Raw genomic sequence first — 23,681 nt, 5'->3', positions numbered from 1 at the left:
CCAAGACATTAAGCTCTCTGCTCCAGACAGGTGATGTGTACCAAGACATGAATCCCTCTGCTCCAGACAGGTGATGTGTACCAAGACATTAAGCTCTCTGCTCCAGACAGGTGATGTGTACCAAGACATTAAGCCCTCTGCTCCAGACAGGTGATGTGTACCAAGACATTAAGCCCTCTGCTCCAGACAGGTGATGTGTACCAAGACATTAAGCCCTCTGCTCCAGACAGGTGATGTGTACCAAGACATTAAGCCCTCTGCTCCAGACAGGTGATGTGTACCAAGACATTAATCTCTCTGCTCCAGACAGGTGATGTGTACCAAGACATTAAGCTCTCTGCTCCAGACAGGTGATGTGTACCAAGACATTAATCTCTCTGCTCCAGACAGGTGATGTGTACCAAGACATTAAGCCCTCTGCTCCAGACAGGTGATGTGTACCAATACATTAAGCTCTCTGCTCCAGACAGGTGATGTGTACCAAGACATTAATCTCTCTGCTCCAGACAGGTGATGTGTACCAAGACATTAAGCCCTCTGCTCCAGACAGGTGATGTGTACCAAGACATTAAGCCCTCTGCTCCAGACAGGTGATGTGTACCAAGACATTAAGCCCTCTGCTCCAGACAGGTGATGTGTACCAAGACATTAAGCCCTCTGCTCCAGACAGGTGATGTGTACCAAGACATTAAGCCCTCTGCTCCAGACAGGTGATGTGTACCAAGACATTAAGCCCTCTGCTCCAGACAGGTGATGTGTACCAAGACATTAAGCTCTCTGCTCCAGACAGGTGATGTGTACCAAGACATTAAGCCCTCTGCTCCAGACAGGTGATGTGTACCAAGACATTAAGCCCTCTGCTCCAGACAGGTGATGTGTACCAAGACATTAAGCCCTCTGCTCCAGACAGGTGATGTGTACCAAGACATTAAGCCCTCTGCTCCAGACAGGTGATGTGTACCAAGACATTAATCTCTCTGCTCCAGACAGGTGATGTGTACCAAGACATTAAGCTCTCTGCTCCAGACAGGTGATGTGTACCAAGACATTAATCTCTCTGCTCCAGACAGGTGATGTGTACCAAGACATTAAGCCCTCTGCTCCAGACAGGTGATGTGTACCAATACATTAAGCTCTCTGCTCCAGACAGGTGATGTGTACCAAGACATTAATCTCTCTGCTCCAGACAGGTGATGTGTACCAAGACATTAAGCCCTCTGCTCCAGACAGGTGATGTGTACCAAGACATTAAGCCCTCTGCTCCAGACAGGTGATGTGTACCAAGACATTAAGCCCTCTGCTCCAGACAGGTGATGTGTACCAAGACATTAAGCCCTCTGCTCCAGACAGGTGATGTGTACCAAGACATTAAGCCCTCTGCTCCAGACAGGTGATGTGTACCAAGACATTAAGCCCTCTGCTCCAGACAGGTGATGTGTACCAAGACATTAAGCCCTCTGCTCCAGACAGGTGATGTGTACCAAGACATTAAGCCCTCTGCTCCAGACAGGTGATGTGTACCAAGACATTAAGCCCTCTGCTCCAGACAGGTGATGTGTACCAAGACATTAAGCCCTCTGCTCCAGACAGGTGACGCCCTCTGCTCCAGACAGGTGATGTGTACCAAGACATTACGCCCTCTGCTCCAGACAGCACGTAGTTCACCTATTATCAGTTGGTTCAATCTAATCCCTTCAGTCATTGGAATCGTTTTTAGAAAAAAGGGTTTAAAAACTTTTACAATGTTTATAATCCAACAGACAGAATTATAAGCAAATCAAATTGGTACAGACACATACTGAACGGAGTTGAGGGATTTCGGTGGGCATTGAAGTATTGAATTTATAGTCAAATATTAAAAAAAATGCGCTCATATATACATTTTATTGTATCAGGTATATTTTTGTATATTTTGTGTTGAAATAAAGAAAATAATTTGTGCCTCAAACACAGGAAGTAGATGTCTGAAAAAGACAGCTCCTCAGGTGGGCGGGTTCATGCACGCTGCTAGTCCACTGATATTTTTACATTGTTGTACGATACAGGGCCTTTACAGTCCTAATGCACTATACAGCCCTATGGGCCCTGGTCAACAGTAGTGCCCTATACAGCCCTATGGGCCCTGGTCAACAGTAGTGCCCTATACAGCCCTATGGGCCCTGGTCAACAGTAGTGCCCTATACAGCCCTATGGGCCCTGGTCAACAGTAGTGCCCTATACAGCCCTATGGGCCCTGGTCAACAGTAGTGCCCTATACAGCCCTATGGGCCCTGGTCAACAGTAGTGCCCTATACAGCCCTATGGGCCCTGGTCAACAGTAGTGCACTATACAGCCCTATGGGCCCTGGTCAACAGTAGTGCCCTATACAGCCCTATGGGCCCTGGTCAACAGTAGTGCCCTATACAGCCCTATGGGCCCTGGTCAACAGTAGTGCCCTATTCAGCCCTATGGGCCCTGGTCAACAGTAGTGCACTATACAGCCCTATGGGCCCTGGTCAACAGTAGTGCACTATACAGCCCTATGGGCCCTGGTCAACAGTAGTGCACTATACAGCCCTATGGGCCCTGGTCAACAGTAGTGCCCTATTCAGCCCTATGGGCCCTGGTCAACAGTAGTGCCCTATACAGCCCTATGGGCCTTGGTCAACAGTAGTGCACTATACAGCCCTATGGGCCCTGGTCAACAGTAGTGCCCTATACAGCCCTATGGGCCCTGGTCAACAGTAGTGCCCTATACAGCCCTATGGGCCTTGGTCAACAGTAGTGCACTATACAGCCCTATGGGCCCTGGTCAACAGTAGTGCCCTATACAGCCCTATGGGCCCTGGTCAACAGTAGTGCCCTATTCAGCCCTATGGGCCCTGGTCAACAGTAGTGCCCTATACAGCCCTATGGGCCCTGGTCAACAGTAGTGCACTATACAGCCCTATGGGCCCTGGTCAACAGTAGTGCCCTATTCAGCCCTATGGGCCCTGGTCAACAGTAGTGCCCTATACAGCCCTATGGGCCTTGGTCAACAGTAGTGCACTATACAGCCCTATGGGCCCTGGTCAACAGTAGTGCCCTATACAGGAAACAGGGTTTGGGACGCAGACAGGAAGAACACACTTACACTGGTACTGTTGAGGAAGTTTCCAATGGCCAAAAGCGTTGCTAGGATACGCTTAAAGGTTTTGTTTTTGGCGAGCTGCTCCATGCCTAGTTTCAGGTCGAAGAGAGGCTCCGCTATCTCCTGTACAGAGACGAAGAGAGGAACAACATTCAGGGGGGAGAGAGGCTCCGCTATCTCCTGTACAGAGACGATGAGAGGGACGACATTCAGGGGGGAGAGAGGCTCAGCTATCTCCTGTACAGAAACGATGAGAGGGACGACATTCAGGGGGGAGAGAGGCTCAGCTATCTCCTGTACAGAGACGAAGAGAGGAACAACATTCAGGGGGGAGAGAGGCTCAGCTATCTCCTGTACAGAGACGAAGAGAGGAACAACATTCAGGGAGGAGAGAGGCTCAGCTATCTCCTGTACAGAGATGAAGAGAGGAACAACATTCAGGGGGGGAGAGAGGCTCAGCTATCTCCTGTACAGAGATGAAGAGAGGCTCAGCTATCTCCTTTACAGAGACGAAGAGAGGAACAACATTCAGGGGGGGAGAGAGGCTCAGCTATTAGCAAAACACTAGCCTGGTCCTAGATCAGTTTCTGCAGGAGAACTATTCCATAATGAGACTAGCAGAACACTAGCCTGGTCCTAGATCAGTTTCTGCAGGAGGCACGAGATCTATTCCATAATGAGACTAGCAGAACACTAGCCTGGTCCTAGATCAGTTTCTGCAGGATAACTATTCCATAATGAGACTAGCAGAACACTAGCCTGGTCCTAGATCAGTTTCTGCACGAGAACTATTCCATAATGAGACTAGCAGAACACTAGCCTGGTCCTAGATCAGTTTCTGCAGGAGGCACGAGAACTATTCCATAATGAGACTAGCAGAACACTAGCCTGGTCCTAGATCAGTTTCTGCAGGAGGCACGAGAACTATTCCATAATGAGACTTGCAGAACACTAGCCTGGTCCTAGATCAGTTTCTGCAGGAGAACTATTCCATAATGAGACTAGCAGAACACTAGCCTGGTCCTAGATCAGTTTCTGCAGGAGAACTATTCCATAATGAGACTAGCAGAACACTAGCCTGGTCCTAGATCAGTTTCTGCAGGAGAACTATTCCATAATGAGAGCAGAACACTAGCCTGGTCTTAGATCAGTTTCTGCAGGAGGTACGAGGACTATTTCATAGTGAGAGCAGAACACTAGCCTGGTCCTAGATCAGTTTCTGCAGGAGGCATGAGGACTATTCCATAATGAGAGCAGAACACTAGCCTGGTCCTAGATCAGTTTCTGCAGGAGGCACGAGGACTATTCCATAATGAGAGCAGAACACTAGCCTGGTCCTAGATCAGTTTCTGCAGGAGGCACGAGAACTATTCCATAATGAGAGCAGAACACTAGCCTGGTCCTAGCAGAACAGACTGCATCAAAGGCTAGAAGCCCCCCCCCCCCCTCTGATCCTACCTTCTCCAGGGTTTCATAGTTGAGTTTGAAGGCCCAGAGCTGTAGTCGAGCGCTGAGTACCCCCCCTCTCTGATCCTACCTTCTCCAGGGTTTCATAGTTGAGTTTGAAGGCCCAGAGCTGTAGTCGAGCGCTGAGGCCGCTGATGGAGGACAGGGTGAGGAGGAACTGTTCTGCTGAGCCCAGGGGGACGTCCGGATTGGCCAGCTGAGCCTCCTGGATCTTCTGCTTCTCCTCCTCCGAAGGAGTCATCGTCAGGATTTTCTACAAGACAACAGATGACTGGAGTTAGAGGAGGAGGCATGATGTTTCTAGAGGGGGAAGAGAGAGACAGGGATGACGAACAGAGGACTAGAGGCATGGTGTTTCTAGAGGGGGAAGAGAGAGAGGGGGATGACTGGAACAGAGGACTGGAGGCATGGTGTTTCTAGAGGGGGGAGAGAGAGAGAGAGGGGGATGACTGGAACAGAGGACTGGAGGCATGGTGTTTCTAGAGGGGGGAGAGAGAGAGAGAGGGGGATGACTGGAACAGAGGACTGGAGGCATGGTGTTTCTAGAGGGAGAAGAGAGAGAGGGATGACTGGAACAGAGGACTAGAGGCATGGTGTTTCTAGAGGGAGAAGAGAGAGAGGGGGATGACTGGAATAGAGGACTGGAGGCATGGTGTTTCTAGAGGAGGAAGAGAGAGAGAGGGGGATGACTGGAACAGAGGACTAGAGGCATGGTGTTTCTAGAGGAGGAAGAGAGAGAGAGGGGGATGACTGGAACAGAGGACTAGAGGCATGGTGTTTCTAGAGGGAGAAGAGAGAGAGAGGGATGACTGGAACAGAGGACTAGAGGCATGGTGTTTCTAGAGGGAGAAGAGAGAGACAGGGGGATGACTGGAACAGAGGACTAGAGGCATGGTGTTTCTAGAGGGAGAAGAGAGAGAGGGGGATGACTGGAACAGAGGACTAGAGGCATGGTGTTTCTAGAGGGAGAAGAGAGAGAGGGGGATGACTGGAACAGAGGACTAGAGGCATGGTGTTTCTAGAGTGAGAAGAGAGAGGGGGATGACTGGAACAGAGGACTAGAGGCATGGTGTTTCTAGAGGGAGAAGAGAGACAGGGGGATGACTGGAACAGAGGACTGGAGGCATGGTGTTTCTAGAGGGAGAAGAGAGAGGGATGACTGGAACAGAGGACTAGAGGCATGGTGTTTCTAGAGGGAGAAGAGAGAGAGAGGGATGACGAACAGAGGACTAGAGGCATGGTGTTTCTAGAGGGAGAAGAGAGAGGGGGATGACTGGAACAGAGGACTGGAGGCATGGATTTGTACCACAGTGAAAGGAAAATCAGAGGACTAAGAAAGTGTGAGTAGTAGACATGTTGTTATAACACAAAAGAAGGTGCTAACAGAGAGATGTTCAGGTATACATCGTTGACAGTAAACATTAATTCAACCACACTAGAGAAATAGTGTACTTCTCCTCCTGAACCCTTCGCAGGTCACCGATGTTCAATGTCAGAGTGCACTGGTCCTGGTGTAAACAGCACCTACAGATCCTATTCAACAGTGATTCTAAATGGTAACAGCGCCACCCGGTGGTAGAAAGACAGTATCACCTCGATGCCCTCCTTGTTGATGGCGAACTCGTCAAAGTTGAGGATGGCGGTCTTGATGACGTGGACAGCTGGTAGTACGGTCATGCCGATGTTGATGCTGTTACTCCTCTTAGAGTCCAACACCAGAATCTCTGCTTTCTTCACTTCTGATCCTTTCTGCAGGGACAAACAACATAGAAAAGATTCAATTCACCGGTCAATTCACCAGTCAAGTCACCAGTCAAGCCACCAGTCAAGTCACCAGTCAATTCACCAGTCAATTCACCAGTCAATTCACCAGTCAATTCACCAGTCAATTCACCAGTCAATTCACCAGTCAATTCACCTGTCAAGTCACCAGTCAAGTCACCAGTCAAGTCACCAGTCAAGTCACCAGTCAAGTCATCAGTCAAGTCACCAGTCAAGTCACCAGTCATTTCACCAACAGAGATAAGAGTTAATATTAATTTTACTTCATTCCTGGTTTGAAATACTTGAGACAGCTTAACATGGTTTACACAGACAGTCCAATTTACATCTTTTGCCAATTATCTGATATTTTCCTTCATGTGTAAACAGCAACAAAAACACATGGAATCTGATCTTTTGATTTCCGAGCTGATGTAATGCCTCACCTTTAGAGCCACGGGTAGCTCCTTGGCCTTGGACTCAAACAGGTGTTCCAGCTTGGCCGTATCCACGGTGACCTTATCCAGGGACGCCCACACCGTCCCGCGTCCGAATTTACACTTCCTGGGACTGTCTGACTGTTTGAGTTCCTTCCAGAACAACTTGACCGTCTTCCTCTTCTTGGCAAAGGCCGGGTCTGGAGTCTGGGAAGAGGAGGAGGAGGAAGAAGGGGGAGCTCCAGGAGGAGGTGGTGGAGGAGGGGAGCAGAGACCTCCACCCGGTGGGGGAGGAGGTGGAGGAGGGATACTCATAAACGGAGCCCCGGGGGGAGGAGGAGGAGGAGGAGGAGGAGGAGCGGAGGCTAGTCCAGGAATAGGTGGAGGAGGAGGTGGGATGCCACCACCACCACCGGGCCGACCAACACCCACGTCAAAGACGTCCACGTCCAGGACATCTATGTCCTCCTCCTCCATGAGGTCGGAGAAGTCCAGGTCTTTAATCTTCAGGGCTTTGGAGCTGGGTTGGAGCTGGTCCCAGGCGTCCGTCTGTCTGTCCCTGGCCAGTGGGGTCATCTGGGTTTTCTCCAGGTTTCGGGAGTGGGTCTCTGCGTCGATGCTGTACTGCGGACGGACACGCCTGTGCTGCTGCTCCTCTGCCAGCCTGGCCCGCGCCGCCTGGGCACTGCCACCCAGACCCTGCAGCTCTGCCCTCCTGGAACTGCTGTCCTCGCTGGGTAGAGGCTGGGCCTGCTGGGCCTGGGGGAACGGATCAGTAATGCATTTCAACTCTGCTATAGATCAGTCAGCATGTGTTCATCTCTAACTCTGCTATAGATCAGTCAGCATGTGTTCATCTGTGTAACTCTGCTAATGATCAGTCAGCATGTGTTCATCTCTTTAACTCTGCTATAGATCAGTCAGCATGTGTTCATCTCTAACTCTGCTATAGATCAGTCAGCATGTGTTCAGCTGTGTAACTCTGCTATAGATCAGTCAGCATGTGTTCATCTCTAACTCTGCTATAGATCAGTCAGCATGTGTTCATCTGTGTAACTCTGCTAATGATCAGTCAGCATGTGTTCAGCTGTGTAACTCTGCTATAGATCAGTCAGCATGTGTTCATCTCTTTAACTCTGCTATAGATCAGTCAGCATGTGTTCATCTCTTTAACTCTGCTATAGATCAGTCAGCATGTGTTCATCTCTCTAACTCTGCTATAGATCAGTCAGCATGTGTTCATCTCTAACTCTGCTATAGATCAGTCAGCATGTGTTCAGCTGTGTAACTCTGCTAATTATCAGTCAGCATGTGTTCAGCTGTGTAACTCTGCTATAGATCAGTCAGCATGTGTTCAGCTGTTTAACTCTGCTATAGATCAGTCAGCATGTGTTCAGCTGTTTAACTCTGCTATAGATCAGTCAGCATGTGTTCAGCTGTGTAACTCTGCTATAGATCAGTCTGCATGTGTTCATCTCTAACTCTGCTATAGATCAGTCAGTATGTGTTCATATTTAACTCTGCTATAGATCAGTCAGCATGTGTTCAGCTGTGTAACTCCGCTACAGATCAGTCAGCATGTGTTCAGCTGTGTAACTCTGCTATAGATCAGTCAGCATGTGTTCAGCTGTTTAACTCTGCTATATATCAGTCAGCATGTGTTCAACTGTTTAACTCTGCTATAGATCAGTCAGCATGTGTTCATCTCTAACTATGCTATAGATCAGTCAGCATGTGTTCATCTCTAACTCTGCTATAGATCAGTCAGCATGTGTTCATCTCTCTAACTCTGCTATAGATCAGTCAGCATGTGTTCATCTCTTTAACTCTGCTATATATCAGTCAGCATGTGTTCAGCTGTGTAACTCTGCTATAGATCAGTCAGCATGTGTTCATTTCTAACTCTGCTATAGATCAGTCAGCATGTGTTCATCTCTAACTCTGCTATAGATCAGTCAGCATGTGTTCATCTCTCTAACTCTGCTATAGATCAGTCAGCATGTGTTCATCTCTAACTATGCTATAGATCAGTCAGCATGTGTTCATCTCTAACTCTGCTATAGATCAGTCAGCATGTGTTCAGCTGTGTAACTCTGCTATAGATCAGTCAGCATGTGTTCAGCTGTGTAACTCTGCTATAGATCAGTCAGCATGTGTTGAGCTGTATAACTCTGCTATAGATCAGTCAGCATGTGTTGAGCTGTGTAACTCTGCTACAGATCAGTAAGCATGTGTTCATCTCTAACTCTGCTATAGATCAGTCAGCATGTGTCTAGTGTGCATGGACACGACAGTCAGATCCCCACTGTCTTCCTCCCTCGATCGGTTAAATAAAGTCCGAACAGATCCCCACTGTCTTCCTCCCTCTATCGGTTAAATAAAGTCAGAACAGATCCTCACTGTCTTCCTCTCTCTGTTCAATAAAGTCAGAACAGATCCCGACTGTCTTCCTCCCTCTATCTGTTCAATAAAGTCAGAACAGATCCCCATTGTCTTCCTCCCTCTATCGGTTAAATAAAGTCAGAACAGATCCTCACTGTCTTCCTCTCTCTGTTCAATAAAGTCAGAACAGATCCCCACTGTCTTCCTCCATCGGTTAAATAAAGTCAGAACAGATCCCCACTGTCTTCCTCTATCTGTTCAATAAAGTCAGAACAGATCCCCACTGTCTTCCTCCCTCTATCTGTTCAATAAAGTCAGAACAGATCCCCACTGTCTTCCTCTCTCTATCTGTTCAATAAAGTCAGAACAGATCCCCACTGTCTTCCTCTATCTGTTCAATAAAGTCAGAACAGATCCCCACTGTCTTCCTCTATCTGTTCAATAAAGTCAGAACAGATCCCCACTGTCTTCCTCTCTCTATCTGTTCAATAAAGTCAGAACAGATCCCCACTGTCATCCTCCCTCTATCGGTTCAATAAAGTCAGAACAGATCCCCACTGTCATCCTCTATCTGTTCAATAAAGTCAGAACAGATCCCCACTGTCTTCCTCTATCTGTTCAATAAAGTCAGAACAGATCCCCACTGTCTTCCTCTATCTGTTCAATAAAGTCAGAACAGATCCCCACTGTCTTCCTCTCTCTATCTGTTCAATAAAGTCAGAACAGATCCCCACTGTCATCCTCCCTCTATCGGTTCAATAAAGTCAGAACAGATCCCCACTGTCATCCTCTATCTGTTCAATAAAGTCAGAACAGATCCCCACTGTCTTCCTCTCTCTGTTCAATAAAGTCAGAACAGATCCCCACTGTCTTCCCCTCTATATATGTTCAATAAAGTCAGAACAGATCCCCACTGTCTTCCTCTATCTGTTCAATAAAGTCAGAACAGATCCCCACTGTCATCCTCTATCTGTTCAATAAAGTCAGAACAGATCCCCACTGTCCTCCTCTCTCTGTTCAATAAAGTTAGAACATTGATATAAAAAAAAAGACAGTAATGAATTCCTACCTTGAGGCTAGATAGACGTTCCTTCACACTGCTACCAGCCCTGCCCAGCCCTCTGTGGTCCTCTGGCTCTCCGGAGAGGCTCTCCTCGGGGTTGAGGTTGGGGTCAGGGTTGGTGCCTGACGGCCGCTCCCCTGAAGACCCCGAGGAGTTATTGGCGTAGAGCATGTTCAGCACGAACTTCTTCTCGTTGGAGAGGTTTTTCTGTTGGACACTTACACCTACAGGGCAGGACGGGATCAGCATATTCACACACATAGCATTACAGATATATATATTTATATATATATTTAACCTTTATTTAACTAGGCAAGTCAGTTAAGAACAAATTATTATTTTCAATGACGGCCTAGGAACAGTGGGTTAACTGCCTGGAAGGGTCAGAGGGGGAAGGGTCAGAGGGGGAAGGGTCAGAGGAGGAAGGGGCAGAGGAGGAAGGGGCAGAAGAGGAAGGGGCAGAAGAGGAATGGGCAGAAGAGGAAGGGGCAGAGGGGGAAGGGGCAGAGGAGGAAGGGGCAGAGGAGGAAGGGGCAGAGGAGGAAGGGGCAGAGGGGGAAGGGGCAGAAGATTTCAGAGGAGGGTTGGATGTTAATCTCTTGCCTGGATCATTATGGGTCGCCTGGGTGTCTGCTGGGTCAGGCTGCTCCATGGTTCTCTGGATGGGGCCAGTCTCTCCTGAGACCTGCCCCCCTGTGTGGAGCTCTGGCTGGGGCCCCGTTTCTGCACCGCTGGCCTGGAACGGGGCTGTTGACACACACACACACACAAAACAATAACTAAAAACATTCACAACTGAATCAACTACATTTTAAATAATGTATGAGTGAATTTCCATTTGGAATGTTACTGGCAGAGCATAACGTACTTCAGAGAAATGACCCCCCCAGACTCACATTCAACTTCAATGTGAAAGGCCCTCTGCCAAAGTCTTTTCACTTGTCTGAATGCATGTGTGTAAAAAGAGAGAGAGAGGAGACACACGAGAGAGAGAGAGAGTGGCGAGAGAGAGAGAGGAGACACACGAGAGAGAGAGAGAGTGGCGAGAGAGAGAGAGGAGACACACGAGAGAGAGAGAGAGAGAGAGAGCGAGGCGAAAGAGAGAGAGCGAGGCGAAAGAGAGAGCGCGAGGCGAAAGAGAGAGAGAGCGAGGCGAAAGAGAGAGCGTGGCGAGAGAGAGAGCGTGGCGAGAGAGAGAGCGTGGCGAGAGAGAGAGAGCGTGGCGAGAGAGAGAGAGCGTGGCGAGAGAGAGAGAGAGCGTGGCGAGAGAGAGAGAGAGCGTGGCGAGAGAGAGAGAGAGCGTGGCGAGAGAGAGAGAGAGCGTGGCGAGAGAGAGAGCATGGCGAGAGAGAGAGCGAGAGAGAGTGGAGAGAGCGAGAGAGAGTGGAGAGAGAGACCGAGAGAGACAGAGAGAGAGTGGCGAGAGAGAGAGAGAGTGGAGAAAGAGAGCGAGAGAGGAGAAAGAGAGCGAGAGAGAGTGGAGAGAGAGAGCGTGGCGAGAGAGAGAGAGAGAGAGACAGAGAGAGAGAGAGAGAGTGGCGAGAGAGAGAGAGAGTGGAGAGAGAGAGCGTGGCGAGAGAGAGAGAGAGAGAGAGACAGAGAGAGAGAGAGAGAGTGGCGAGAGAGAGAGAGAGTGGAGAAAGAGAGAGTGGAGAACGAGAGAGAGAGAGGAGAAAGAGAGAGTGGAGAAAGAGAGAGAGAGAGAGAGAGAGTGGAGAGAGAGAGGTGAGAGGCGAGAGACAGTGGCGAGAGAGAGACGAGAGAGAGAGAGAGGCGAGAGAGAGAGAGGCAAGAGAGAGAGGTGAGAGAGAGAGAGAGAGACTGGCGAGAGAGAGAGGTAATGATAATGATAGTGATAATGTAAAGGTGTCCCCATAATATATCACTGAAGTGTGATAATGTAGGGGTGTCCCCATAATATATCACTGAAGTGTGATAATGTAGAGGGGTCCCCATAATATATCACTGAAGTGTGATAATGTAGAGGTGTCCGCATAATATATCACTGAAGTGTGATAATGTAGAGGTGTCCCCATAATATATCACTGGAGGATGTGTGATAATGTAGAGGTGTCCCCATAATATATATCACTGGAGGATGTGTGATAATGTAGAGGTGTCCCCATAATATATCACTGGAGGAAGTGTGATAATGTAGAGGTGTCCCCATAATATATCACTGAAGTGTGATAATGTAGAGGTGTCCCCCATAATATATATCACTGGAGGAAGTGTGATAATGTAGAGGTGTCCCCATAATATATCACTGGAGGAAGTGTGATAATGTAGAGGTGTCCCCCATAATATCCCACTGGAGGAAGTGTGATAATGTAGAGGTGTCCCCATAATATCCCACTGGAGGAAGTGTGATAATGTAGAGGTGTCCCCATAATATCCCACTGGAGGAAGTGTGATAATGTAGAGGTGTCCCCATAATATATCACTGGAGGAAGTGTGATAATGTAGAGGTGTCCCCATAATATATCACTGGAGGAAGTGTGATAATGTAGAGGTGTCCCCATAATATATCACTGGAGGATGTGTGATAATGTAGAGGTGTCCCCATAATATATATCACTGGAGGATGTGTGATAATGTAGAGGTGTCCCCATAATATATCACTGGAGGAAGTGTGATAATGTAGAGGTGTCCCCATAATATATCACTGGAGGATGTGTGATAATGTAGAGGTGTCCCCCATAATATATCACTGGAGGAAGTGTGATAATGTAGAGGTGTCCCCCATAATATCCCACTGGAGGAAGTGTGATAATGTAGAGGTGTCCCCATAATATCCCACTGGAGGAAGTGTGATAATGTAGAGGTGTCCCCATAATATATCACTGGAGGAAGTGTGATAATGTAGAGGTGTCCCCATAATATATCACTGGAGGAAGTGTGATAATGTAGAGGTGTCCCCATAATATATCACTGGAGGAAGTGTGATAATGTAGAGGTGTCCCCATAATATATCACTGGAGGAAGTGTGATAATGTAGAGGTGTCCCCCATAATACACTGCTCAAAAAAATAAAGGGAACACTAAAATAACACATCCTAGATCTGAATGAATGAAACATTTTTATTAAATACTTTTTTCTTTCCATAGTTGAATGTGCTGACAACATAATCACACAAAAATTATCAATGGAAATCACATTTATCAACCCATGGAGGTCTGGATTTGGAGTCACACTCAAAATTAAAGTGGAAAACCACACTACAGGCTGATCCAACTTTGATGTAATGTCCTTAAAACAAGTCAAAATGAGGCTCAGTAGTGTGTGTGGCCTCCACGTGCCTGTATGACCTTCCTACAACGCCTGGGCATGCTCCTGATGAGGTGGCGGATGGTCTCCTGAGGGATCTCCTCCCAGACCTGGACTAAAGCATCCGCCAACTCCTGGACAGTCTGTGCTGCAACATGCCGTTGGTGGATGGAGCGAGACATGATGTCCCAGATGTGCTCAATTGGATTCAGGTCTGGGGAACGGGCGGGCCAGTCCATAGCATCAATGCCTTCCTCTTGCAGGAATTGCTGACACACTCCAGCCACATGAGGTCTAGCAGTGTCTTGCATTATGAGGAACCCAGGGCCAACCGCACCAGCATATGGTCTCACAAGTGTTCTGAGGATCTCATCTCAGTACCTAATGGCAGTCAGGCTACCTCTGTCGAGCACATGGAGGGCTGTGCGCCCCCCCCAAAGAAATGCCACCCCACACCATGACTGACCCACCGCCAAACCGGTCATGGAGGATGTAGCAGGCAGCAGAACGTTCTCCACGGCGTCTCCAGACTGTCACGTCTGTCACATGTGCTCAGTGTGAACCTGCTTTCATCTGTGAAGAGCACAGGGCGCCAGTGGTGAATTTGCCAAACTTGTGTTCTCTGGCAAATGAAAAACGTCCTGCACGGTGTTGGGCTGTAAGCACAACCCCCACCTGTGGACGTCGGGCCCTCATACCACCCTCATGGAATCTGTTTCTGACCGTTTGAGCAGACACATGCACATTTGTGGCCTGCTGGAGGTCATTTTGCAGGGCTCTGGCAGTGCTCCTCCTTGCACAAAGGCGGAGGTAGCGGTCCTGCTGCTGGGTTGTTGCCCTCCTACGGCCTCCTCCACGTCTCCTGATGTACTGGCCTGTCTCCTGGTAGCACCTCCATGCTCTGGACACTACGCTGACAGACACAGCAAACCTTCTTGCCACAGCTCGCATTGATGTGCCATCCTGGATGAGCTGCACTACCTGAGCCACTTGTGTGGGTTGTAGACTCCGTCTCATGCTACCACTAGAGTGAAAGCACCGCCAGCATTCAAAAGTGACTAAAACATCAGCCAGGAAGCGTAGGAACTGAGAAGTGGTCTGTGGTCATCACCTGCAGAACCACTCCTTTATTGGGGGTGTCTTGCTAATTGCCTATAAATTTCCACCTGTTGTCTATTCCATTTGCACAACAGCATGTGAAATTTATTGTCAATCAGTGTTGCTTCCTGAGTGGACAGTTTGATTTCACAGAAGTGTGATTGACTTGGAGTTATATTGTGTTGTTTAAGTGCTCCCTTTATTTTTTTGAGCAGTGTATATCGCTCCTGAACAGCACACTGACACTTGAGATGTGTTTGTATGGATAAGAAAATGAAGTTGCCGTTTCCAAAAGGTTTAAGCTCAGCAGGGAATCAGTGATGCTTTGAGATCTAGTGCCGACATCAGAGTGTTTCATTAAAGAGACACAATAACCTACTTCATCTCACATCTAATGACATTTAAGGATTTGGTGATGTTCAAATTTCAGTTATTTGGCACAAAAACTTTAGCTGTTAAAGTTGATCAAATGTGGGCCGTTCTTATGAAATATAATGCACTTTGTTTTAAGCAAATCATCAAATGAGTTATTGGTCGTCTTTCTCAAACTGCAAAGCAGCACTTATCAAACCCTGTAAAGTCTCTCAAAAATGTCAATGGCACAGAACTAGTATTACCAGAGGGCCTTGGAGTTGGTCAGGAAAACTAGTATTATCAGAGGGCCTTGGAGTTGGTCAGGAAAACTAGTATTATCAGAGGGCCTTGGAGTTGGTCAGGAAAACTAGTATTATCAGAGGGCCTTGGAGTTGGTCAGGAAAACTAGTATTATCAGAGGGCCTTGGAGTTGGTCAGGAAAACTAGTATTATCAGAGGACCTTGGAGTTGGTCTGGAAAACTAGTATTATCAGAGGGCCTTGGAGTTGGTCAGGAAAACTAGTATTATCAGAGGGCCTTGGAGTTGGTCTGGAAAACAGAAGGTTATTCTGGCTGGAATAGTGACTCTCCCGCCATGTAGAAACCACTGACGGCAGATTTGCAAAGGACTAGAATAATATATGTGGTGTTTTGTGCTCATGCACATCATTTCATTACCCGACCTGTCCCAGTAAAACGAACCCCGTCCCAGTAAAACGAACCCCGTCCCAGTAAAACGAACCCCGTCCCAGTAAAACGAACCCCGTCCCAGTAAAACGAACCCCGTCCCAGTAAAACGAACCCTGTCCCAGTAAAACGAACCCTGTCCCAGTAAAACGAACCCTGTCCCAGTAAAACGAACCCTGTCCCAGTAAAACGAACCCCGTCCCAGTAAAACGAACCCCGTCCCAGTAAAACGAACCCTGTCCCAGTAAAACGAACCCCGTCCGGACAGAGCGAAGAGCTTTTCTTCTGGGGGTTTCCTGGTCAGGTCACGTGGAATCACAACAAACTTCTGCCCCTCCTCAGTTACTATTCCAGGTCTATTCCTCCTCAGTAACTATTCCAGGTCTATTCCTCCTTAGTAACTTACTATTCCAGGTCTATTCCTCCTCAGTAACTATTCCAGGTCTATTCCTCCTCAGTAACTATTAACTAGTCCAGGTCTATTCCTCCTCAGTAACTATTCCAGGTCTATTCCTCCTTAGTAACTTACTATTCCAGGTCTATTCCTCCTCAGTAACTATTCCAGGTCTATTCCTCCTCAGTAACTATTCCAGGTCTATTCCTCCTCAGTAACTATTCCAGGTCTATTCCTCCTCAGTAACTATTAACTATTCCAGGTCTATTCCTCCTCAGTAACTATTCCAGGTCTATTCCTCCTCAGTAACTATTCCAGGTCTATTCCTCCTCAGTAACTATTCCAGGTCTATTCCTCCTCAGTAACTATTAACTATTCCAGGTATATTCCTCCTCAGTAACTTACTATTCCAGGTCTATTCCTCCTCAGTAACTATTCCACGTCTATTCCTCCTCAGTAACTATTCCACGTCTATTCCTCCTCAGTAACTATTCCACGTCTATTCCTCCTCAGTAACTATTCCAGGTCTATTCCTCCTCAGTAACTATTCCAGGTCTATTCCTCCTCAGTAACTATTCCACGTCTATTCCTCCTCAGTAACTATTCCACGTCTATTCCTCCTCAGTAACTATTCCACGTCTATTCCTCCTCAGTAACTATTCCAGGTCTATTCCTCCGCAGTAACTATTCCAGGTCTATTCCTCCTCAGTAACTATTCCAGGTCTATTCCTCCTCAGTAACTATTCCACGTCTATTCCTCCTCAGTAACTATTCCACGTCTATTCCTCCTCAGTAACTATTCCACGTCTATTCCTCCTCAGTAACTATTCCACGTCTATTCCTCCTCAGTAACTATTCCAGGTCTATTCCTCCTCAGTAACTATTCCAGGTCTATTCCTCCTCAGTAACTATTCCACGTCTATTCCTCCTCAGTAACTATTCCAGGTCTATTCCTCCTCAGTAACTATTCCACGTCTATTCCTCCTCAGTAACTATTCCAGGTCTATTCCTCCTCAGTAACTGTTCCAATTCCAGGTCTATTCCTCCTCAATAACTGTTACTATTCCAGGTCTATTCCTCCTCAGTAACTATTCCAGGTCTATTCCTCCTCAGTAACTATTCCAGGTCTATTCCTCCTCAGTAACTATTCCACGTCTATTCCTCCTCAGTAACTATTCCACGTCTATTCCTCCTCAGTAACTATTCCAAGTCTATTCCTCCTCAGTAACTATTCCAGGTCTATTCCTCCTCAGTAACTGTTCCAATTCCAGGTCTATTCTTCCTCAGTAACTATTCCAGGTCTATTCTTCCTCAGTAACTATTCCAGGTCTATTCCTCCTCAGTAACTATTCCAGGTATATTCCCCCTCAGTAACTATGACTATTCCAGGTCTACTCCTCCTCAGTAACTATTCCAGGTCTACTCCTCCACAGTAACTATTCCAGGTCTATTCCTCCTCGGTAACTATTCCTCCTCTATTCCAGGTCTATTCCTCCTCAGTAACTACTCCTCCTCTATTCCAGGTCTATTTCTCCTCGGTAACTATTCCTCCTCTATTCCAGGTCTATTCCTCCTCAGTAACTACTCCTCCTCTATTCCAGGTCTCTAATGAGAAACTCTCGAACCTTCCCAGCGTGAGTTGAGGCTATGTTAGGTAACGTCCTGCCCCTGTCTGCCACTGCAGGGCCTGGTACTCTCCAATCGGACAGGATGAGGAGCGAGGATCAGCCTCCTCTCGCTCCCGACAACACTTCCTCATTCTGAGGGTGTTGTGATGACGCACGCCGAGCACCATGTGCATGTCACTAACAATTAGGACGGCTCAACGAGGGCCTGAGAGGAGAGATGTTTCCAGAGTCCGGCTGTTAGGGGGTACTGTACCTGGGGCTAGGGTAGGGGCTGGTTTCAGCTGGGGTATTTGGGCTAGAGGACGAGGGTATGGCAGGGTTAGGGTACTGTACCTTCGGTGGGTGTACTGGGGCTGCTGTCTGCAGGTGAGGTCTCCTCCTCTTCCCTGGGGGACGTGACTATGGGGTCATCCTGGAGCTTCTCGTGTTGGCTCCTACTCGTCTTCTCCCACTGGGTGGCGACCAGGTTGCGGAGGAAGGTGCCTCTACAGGAACACAGACACGGAGGTAACTGGAGGTGACTGAGCCGCCATGGAGGGGCGTCGACAACACCATTACGGGGCAAGCATGGCAAAAACCAAAATCACCCAGGATCACAGCAACAAAACGATAGATTAGATCAGACAGATTAGAAGAGAGAGAGAGAGAAAACCCACAGGACCTGAATAAGACAAACTGATTATAGTCTGGAAATACACACATCATTTATAACCAAAATAATTTGATGTTCATTCCCCAGAACAGATGCCATACCCTGCAGCATGGCTGTGATAGCCATTACATTCCTCGGCCCCTGCCACAGATACGCTGCCCAGCGCTCTCAGATGGCAAGGTCCTAGCCAGCGACGGAAGCCAAGCCAACCACCACACCCACCACACCAGGGACTCACTCTCCCTCCCTCCCCAGGCGAGGGCTCAGCAGTGGCGGGCAGCTACTCCAGATAAAACAGGCCCCCTGGATCACTGCGATACATCACTCAGATTTACTGCTTTAATCTCCTGAGTTAAGTATTGAGTCGTTTCATTTTACCGTCCAAAGGGACTGTAATGCAGCCGGCTATAGCCTCGTATCCCCTGTGGACCGGTTCGTACATAAAACACTCATTGAGGCTGCTAATGCTAATGCAGCCGGCTATAGCCTCGTATCCCCTGTGGACCGGTTCGTACATAAAACATTCATTTAGGCTGCTAATGCTAATGCAGCCGGCTATAGCCTCGTATCCCCTGTGGACCGGTTCGTACATAAAACACTCATTTAGGCTGCTAATGCTAATGCAGCTGGCTATAGCCTCGTATCCCCTGTGGACCGGTTCGTACATAAAACACTCATTGAGGCTGCTAATGCTAATGCAGCTGGCTATAGCCTCGTATCCCCTGTGGACCGGTTCGTACATAAAACACTCATTGAGGCTGCTAATGCTAATGCAGCCGGCTATAGCCTCGTATCCCCTGTGGACCGGTTCGTACATAAAACATTCATTTAGGCTGCTAATGCTAATGCAGCCGGCTATAGCCTCGTATCCCCTGTGGACCGGTTCGTACATAAAACACTCATTTAGGCTGCTAATGCTAATGCAGCCGGCTATAGCCTCGTATCCCCTGTGGACCGGTTCGTACATAAAACATTCATTTAGGCTGCTAATGCTAATGCAGCCGGCTATAGCCTCGTATCCCCTGTGGACCGGTTCGTACATAAAACATTAATTTAGGCTGCTAATGCTAATGCAGCCAGCTATAGCCTCGTATCCCCTGTGGACCGGTTCGTACATAAAAAAACTCATTGAGGCTGCTAATGCTAATGCAGGAACACCATGCTAGTGTGGCTAATGCTAATCCAGGAACACCATGCTAGAGTAGCTAATGCTAATCCAGGAACACCATGCTAGTGTAGCTAATGCTAATCCAGGAACACCATGCTAGAGTAGCTAATGCTAATCCAGGAACACCATGCTAGAGTAGCTACTGCTAATCCAGGAACACCATGCTAGTGTAGCTAATGCTAATCCAGGAACACCATGCTAGAGTAGCTAATGCTAGTCCAGGAACACCATGCTAGAGTAGCTAATGCTAGTCCCGGTCCACGCTAGAGAGTTCTAAAACAAACCAAACCTGGGGGTGAAAAAAAACAGACTGCTGCAATCTGATTGGCTGAACGCAATAGGGAACATCCGGGATTAGCATTAGCTACTCTAGCATGGTGGTGGGAAATGGTGTTCTGGGATTAGCATTAGCTACTCTAGCATGGTGGTGGGAAATGGTGTTCTGGGATTAGCATTAGCTACTCTAGCATGGTGATGGGAAATGGTGTTCTGGGATTAGCATTAGCTACTCTAGCATGGTGGTGGGAAATGGTGTTCTGGGATTAGCATTAGCTACTCTAGATGGTGGTGGGAAACGGTGTTCTGGGATTAGCATTAGCTACTCTAGCATGGTGGTGGGAAATGGTGTTCTGGGATTAGCATTAGCTACTCTAGCATGGTGATGGGAAATGGTGTTCTGGGATTAGCATTAGCTACTCTAGATGTTGAGCATGACGTTTCTCTTTAGCTTCATTCTGCTCCGTCTGTGTCTTGAACCTGTCAATCAATGTTCATGATTAAAACCCTGTTAAATTGATTGGTTGAACCGGACTTTAAATCATAAACCGCAGACCCCACACCACACCGTTAATATCAACACACCATTTCAAAATGGACGCCAACACACCATAACACCCAGGCTATGTCCCATTTGGCACCCTATTCAATACATAGTCCTGTTGACCATTAAAACCCTATTGGCTCTGGTCTAAAGTAGTACCACTATATAGGGAATAGGGCTCTGGTCTAAAGTAGTACCACTATATAGGGAATAGGGCTCTGGTCTAGAGTAGTACCACTATGTAGGGAATAGGGCTCTGGTCTATAGTAGTACCACTATATAGGGAATAGGGCTCTGGTCTGTAGTAGTACCACTATATAGGGAATAGGGTGCCATTTGGAACACACCCATGACCCCTAGCTCCCAGAAAGCAGCAGCAGGCTCCAAAGCAGGTCGGCCACCTCCCATCATGCAACATGACGCTCCATAACCGTACTTACTGAAACTTCCTGAGGACGGGCTTGTCCATATTAACGTTACAGTCCTCTGGGCTGGGGAGATAACATTAGTTTAAACCTCTACAGTACATATCAACCAATCACCGACACACTACGACACACAAGCTCCTCATATAGACAGAGAGCTGGTTGATGGATGAGATTATGAGCATGGTAACCCTGGTCTCCAAGCTCCTCATATAGACAGAGACAGTGAGCATGGTAACCCTGGTCTCCAAGCTCCTCATATAGACAGAGACAGTGAGCATGGTAACCCTGGTCTCCAAGCTCCTCATATAGACAGAGACAGTGAGCATGGTAACCCTGGTCTCCAAGCTCCTCATATAGACAGAGACAGTGAGCATGGTAACCCTGGTCTCCAAGCTCCTCATATAGACAGAGACAGTGAGCATGGTAACCCTGGTCTCCAAGCTCCTCATATAGACAGAGACAGTGAGCATGGTAACCCTGGTCTCCAAGCTCCTCATATAGACAGAGTGCTGGCTGATGGATGATATTATGGGCATGGTAACCCTGGTCTCCAAGCTCCTCATATAGACAGAGACAGTGAGCATGGTAACCCTGGTCTCCATGGTAATTAGAACATCTGAACAGAATGTGATAGTCATACCATTGTGTCATCATTGCATTCCAAACTGCCGCCTCATCAGAACCAATTCCATGCAGCTGTTGAAACCATTCATAAAATATGCAACATACAGACATCACTCCTCCATTTCCTGGTTGCAAAAATTAAAATTGTTCCCCTAATTTCAGTTTATATGACCAAACAAACACGTCTAGTGTAGAGAATCATTGTACCATCTAAACTGCTGTGAAATATATTTTCAATAACCCAAAAATATAGTATTTTCAGCTGTTTGACGCTGGTGAACAAAACAGAAGAATGGGAAGCAGAAAACAAATAGCACGAATAGAACAGATCTGACACTTCTTAGACTTTCAATGAGAATGACAGATCTATAACTCATATTGCTATGGGAATTTGGTCAGGTAAGCCAAAAGGTGACATGGTGCAGCTTTAAAACAGAAGAGAGGGTTTAAACATCTGAACAGAAACAGAGGCAGGCCAGGGAAAGAGAAGAGAGGGTTTAAACATCTGAACAGAGGCAGGCCAGGGAAAGAGAAGAGAGGGTTTAAACATCTGAACAGAAACAGAGGCAGGCCAGGGAAAGAGAAGAGAGGGTTTAAACATCTGAACAGAAACAGAGGCAGGCCAGGGAAAGAGAAGAGAGGGTTTAAACATCTGAACAGAAACAGAGGCAGAGCAGGGAAAGAAAAGAGAGGGTTTAAACATCTGAACAGAAACAGAGGCAGGCCAGGGAAAGAGAAGAGAGGGTTTAAACATCTGAACAGAGGCAGGCCAGGGAAAGAGAAGAGAGGGTTTAAACATCTGAACAGAGGCAGGCCAGGGAAAGAGAAGAGAGGGTTTAAACATCTGAACAGAAACAGAGGCAGGAAAGAGAAGAGAGGGTTTAAACATCTGAACAGAGGCAGGCCAGGGAAAGAGAAGAGAGGGTTTAAACATCTGAACAGAAACAGAGGCAGGAAAGAGAAGAGAGGGTTTAAACGTCTGAACAGAAACAGAGGCAGGCCAGGGAAGAGATGGTTTAAACGTCTGAACAGAAACAGAGGCAGGCCAGAGAAAGAGAAGAGAGGGTTTAAACATCTGAACAGAAACAGAGGCAGGCCAGGGAAAGAAAAGAGAGGGTTTAAACATCTGAACAGAAACAGAGGCAGGCCAGGGAAAGAGAAGAGAGGGTTTAAACATCTGAACAGAAACAGAGGCAGGCCAGGGAAAGAGAAGAGAGGGTTTAAACATCTGAACAGAAACAGAGGCAGGCCAGAGAAAGAGAAGAGAGGGTTTAAACATCTGAACAGAAACAGAGGCAGGAAAGAGAAGAGAGGGTTTAAACATCTGAACAGAAACAGAGGCAGGCCAGGGAAAGAGAAGAGAGGGTTTAAACATCTGAACAGAAACAGAAGCAGGCCAGGGAAAGAAAAGAGAGGGTTTAAACATCTGAACAGAAACAGAGGCAGGCCAGGGAAAGAGAAGAGAGGGTTTAAACATCTGAACAGAAACAGAGGCAGGAAAGAGAAGAGAGGGTTTAAACATCTGAACAGAAACAGAGTCAGGCCAGGGAAAGAGAAGAGAGGGTTTAAACATCTGAACAGAAACAGAGGCAGGCCAGGGAAAGAGAAGAGAGGGTTTAAACATCTGAACAGAAACAGAGGCAGGCCAGGGAAAGAAAAGAGAGGGTTTAAACATCTGAACAGAAACAGAGGCAGGAAAGAGAAGAGAGGGTTTAAACATCTGAACAGAAACAGAGACAGGCCAGGGAAAGAAAATAGCTGAAAATTGGAGCAGCGTAGCAAGCATTTTTCCAATGTTGTTTCACCCGTTGCCAGAATCAGTCTTGCTCCGGGTATTAAACCTTTTGCCCTATATGGCTCTATCAACAGAATGGGGTGTTACAATCATTTATATTGTATGTTATACCATAATTAAGCCTCAATGTGATGCTAGATACTGTACCCAGTGACAGAATATGGTAACCCTCTTTAGCTATGAAGCTAACGTACCAGAATATGGTAAACCTCTTTAGCTATAAAGCTAACGTACCAGAATATGGTAAACCTCTTTAGCTATGAAGCTAACGTACCAGAATATGGTAAACCTCTTTAGCTATAAAGCTAACGTACCAGTGACAGAATATGGTAACCCTCTTTAGCTATAAAGCTAACGTACCAGAATATGGTAACCCTCTTTAGCTATGAAGCTAACGTACCAGTGACAGAATATGGTAAACCTCTTTAGCTATAAAGCTAACGTACCAGAATATGGTAACCCTCTTTAGCTATAAAGCTAACGTACCAGAATATGGTAACCCTCTTTAGCTATGAAGCTAACGTACCAGTGACAGAATATGGTAA

At 47.3% G+C, this 23,681-nt stretch overlaps 1 protein-coding gene across 1 annotated transcript in view; it reads right to left on the bottom strand.

Moving 5' to 3' along the window:
- Window positions 1-23,681, bottom strand: part of LOC110516620 (FH1/FH2 domain-containing protein 1) — a 160,194-nt gene that overhangs the window by 22,707 nt on the left and 113,806 nt on the right. The window contains 8 exon segments of the mRNA XM_036981678.1: window positions 3,114-3,233; window positions 4,648-4,830; window positions 6,171-6,326; window positions 6,785-7,534; window positions 10,227-10,444; window positions 10,824-10,967; window positions 17,983-18,134; window positions 20,730-20,780. Of these exon segments, the coding sequence (XP_036837573.1) occupies window positions 3,114-3,233; window positions 4,648-4,830; window positions 6,171-6,326; window positions 6,785-7,534; window positions 10,227-10,444; window positions 10,824-10,967; window positions 17,983-18,134; window positions 20,730-20,780 (1,774 nt within the window).

Source organism: Oncorhynchus mykiss, chromosome 6, assembly GCF_013265735.2.
Source record: "Oncorhynchus mykiss isolate Arlee chromosome 6, USDA_OmykA_1.1, whole genome shotgun sequence".
NCBI classification, from domain to species: domain Eukaryota; kingdom Metazoa; phylum Chordata; class Actinopteri; order Salmoniformes; family Salmonidae; genus Oncorhynchus; species Oncorhynchus mykiss.
Note: the sequence above shows the minus strand (reverse complement) of the source record. Positions and strands in the feature narration are given on the sequence as shown.